The sequence below is a fragment of the Penaeus chinensis genome, chromosome 16, assembly GCF_019202785.1.
Source record: "Penaeus chinensis breed Huanghai No. 1 chromosome 16, ASM1920278v2, whole genome shotgun sequence".
NCBI classification, from domain to species: Eukaryota; Metazoa; Arthropoda; class Malacostraca; order Decapoda; family Penaeidae; genus Penaeus; species Penaeus chinensis.
In genome coordinates, this window is record NC_061834.1 from 1,416,715 (window position 1) to 1,419,214 (window position 2,500).

The 2,500-nt window shown below is 37.8% G+C and overlaps 1 protein-coding gene across 1 annotated transcript in view; it reads right to left on the bottom strand.

Annotated features, from left to right (window-relative positions):
- The window catches only part of LOC125033613 (adipokinetic hormone/corazonin-related peptide receptor variant I-like), a 58,696-nt gene that overhangs the window by 26,699 nt on the left and 29,497 nt on the right, over positions 1-2,500 (bottom strand). The window contains exon 3 of the mRNA XM_047625273.1: positions 2,403-2,500. This exon is cut by the window's right edge and continues 760 nt beyond it. Within this exon, the coding sequence (XP_047481229.1) occupies positions 2,403-2,500 (98 nt within the window). The remainder of the gene's footprint in view (positions 1-2,402) is intronic.

The window sequence follows — 2,500 nt, forward strand, 5'->3', positions numbered from 1 at the left end:
GCAAAGGTATACACCAGAACAAATTCAGATGTTTTCCTTAAAAATGTAAAAATATTTTTGAACAAAAGCAAGTACAAAAACGACCAGCTTCTTTGGCGCCGTCTCACAGCCAGTAAGACCAAAGCGTCACATCATGCTATACAATAAAAATAGAAAATATCAATGCGCAATCTCTCCTTGGTCACTTTGAAGAAATTGAAATGATGATTGCGGAGAAAAATTTCAACATCCTTTGCATTAGCTAAACATGGCTTCATGAAGAAATGTCAAGTAATTTCATTAACATTCAAAATTTCAGTGTTTATAGATGTGATGCAGGGCGAGGTGGAGGAATATGCATATACGTAAAGGACACCCTTAAATCATATGAAATCTCCACTACATCTGTAAATAATATAGATGTAGAGGTCATTTGGGTAGCTGTACAAAGTAGTATGTACCCCTCCTTCATTATTGGTACAATCTATAGACACTTTCATGCTACGGCTGAATCCTTTGACTACCTCGAAGATGTTTTTAGAGAAATGTCAATGAAAGATATTTTTTTTGAGAGGTGACTTGAACGATAACCTGAACAAATCAAATTCAAAGTTAGCTGAGATAATTAAGAAAATCTAATTAAAACAGCTTATGAATAAACCTACCAGGATCAAAGAAAACACCCCATTCACGCTAGACTTCATAATAGCAAACAGATCTGATCTCATTACCTACACTGACGTTATCCCTTGTCAAACTGCAGATCACCAGCTATTAACTATGGTAGTAGATACAAAGAGGCCCAAGCGACAACCTGTCATAAAAATTTCCCGTGACTTGACAAATTACGACCCCCAGCCAACCAGTCGACTCTCAGAGATTCTTACAGCAGATGACGCTATTAGACAAGTATACATTCTCTCGAATGTACTAAAAATATTATAGATGCCACTCCCCTCCTTAAGACCAAAATTGTTAGACTTACCCCCGCCCCATGGATAAATGAGGACATCAAAAGAGCTATACATGACCGAAACAACACTCACAAATTTCTCAAGAACAATGTTAAAACATTAATCCAATCAGCAAAACCAATTTATTTTCAAAATAGGTCCAATGACAATAAACATGACGCCAAAGAAACATGAAAAAAACACCACGCAGACCCTTTCTTAGATTCTTTAAGTAGTATAAAACATCTAAACGACTACTTCGCAAAGCCTATGAACAGACAGCTGTTTCCTAGGCCCCACCAAACACAACCAGGACAAGGCTCTCAACAAATGCTTTCAGACCACAGCCAATAGGAGTGGAAACAATAAAACACTTACGTGAAACAAATGCTGTGGGTGTGGATAACATTGCTTTCGATTCATCAAAGAAAGCTTACCCGCAATTGTGTTTTATTTAACTATCATTGTAAACACATCTATAGTCACCGGTACCTATCCACCTATCATAATACCCATTTTCAAATCAGGAGATGCAGAACAATTGAACAGTTATCGTCCTCCATAAATACTACATAAAATTGTTGCAAATCTATTATCAACATTCTTAGAATCCAATCCGTTATTTCCGAAAAGGGTTTAAAAGTAATATATCCATTGAAACAGCCTTATTCAAAATCACATTGTGTGATCTGTCAAAAGCATTTGATAGTGTCAGCCATGAAATCCTGCTTAACAAAATAAAATATCATAGAACTGACAACTGCTGGTTCAGAAGTTATATATCCACAAGAATGTAGTCATTCAAAATTTGCAATAATACGTCAACTAAGAAACCAGTCTTTTTCGAGTTCCCACAAGGCTCCATATTAGGCCCGATCTATTTCACTATATTCATTATCGACCTATCAACCATACGAAACAACTGTCTCCTTGTCCTATATGCCGATGACTCTCAGTTTCTTCACGTTGCCCTTGTAAGCAATTTATATGAATTGATAAGAAATACTCAACAGATTCACAGAAGCAAGGATGCATTTTTACAACAACTGTCTTTAACTAAATCCTGATAAAACTCGATGCATCTTTATGGGCAGTCGCCAAAATCCCCATAAACACAATCATAGAGTTTGAAGGCTATCATATCACACTAAGCATTTCCGTGAAAAATCCAGGAGTATACGTACACAGATACATGACTTTCGAAACACACATGGATAACACCTACACTGATACAGCTAAATCACATATAAAGCAAAATCCCCTCTGCGACGAGAATCATTGTACAAACCCTGGCACTCAGCATTATAAACTACTTTTTCCAACATATGGGACTCAACCAGCAAAACACTAATACAAAAAGCACAAAAGAGTGGAAATAGGCAACGTAAATTAACAGGACCCCATACCTCCCCTCCCCATTTAAAATATAAAAAACGTTCAACAAAAATGTGGCCGCGTGCCGGGCCTCACCTGCGGGAGCGAGATCACGGCGGAGATGAGCCAGGCGAAGAACAGCATTATCTTGCCCCGTCTCTGCGCGTCGTTCACTTTGAGCGGGTGAAGAACGG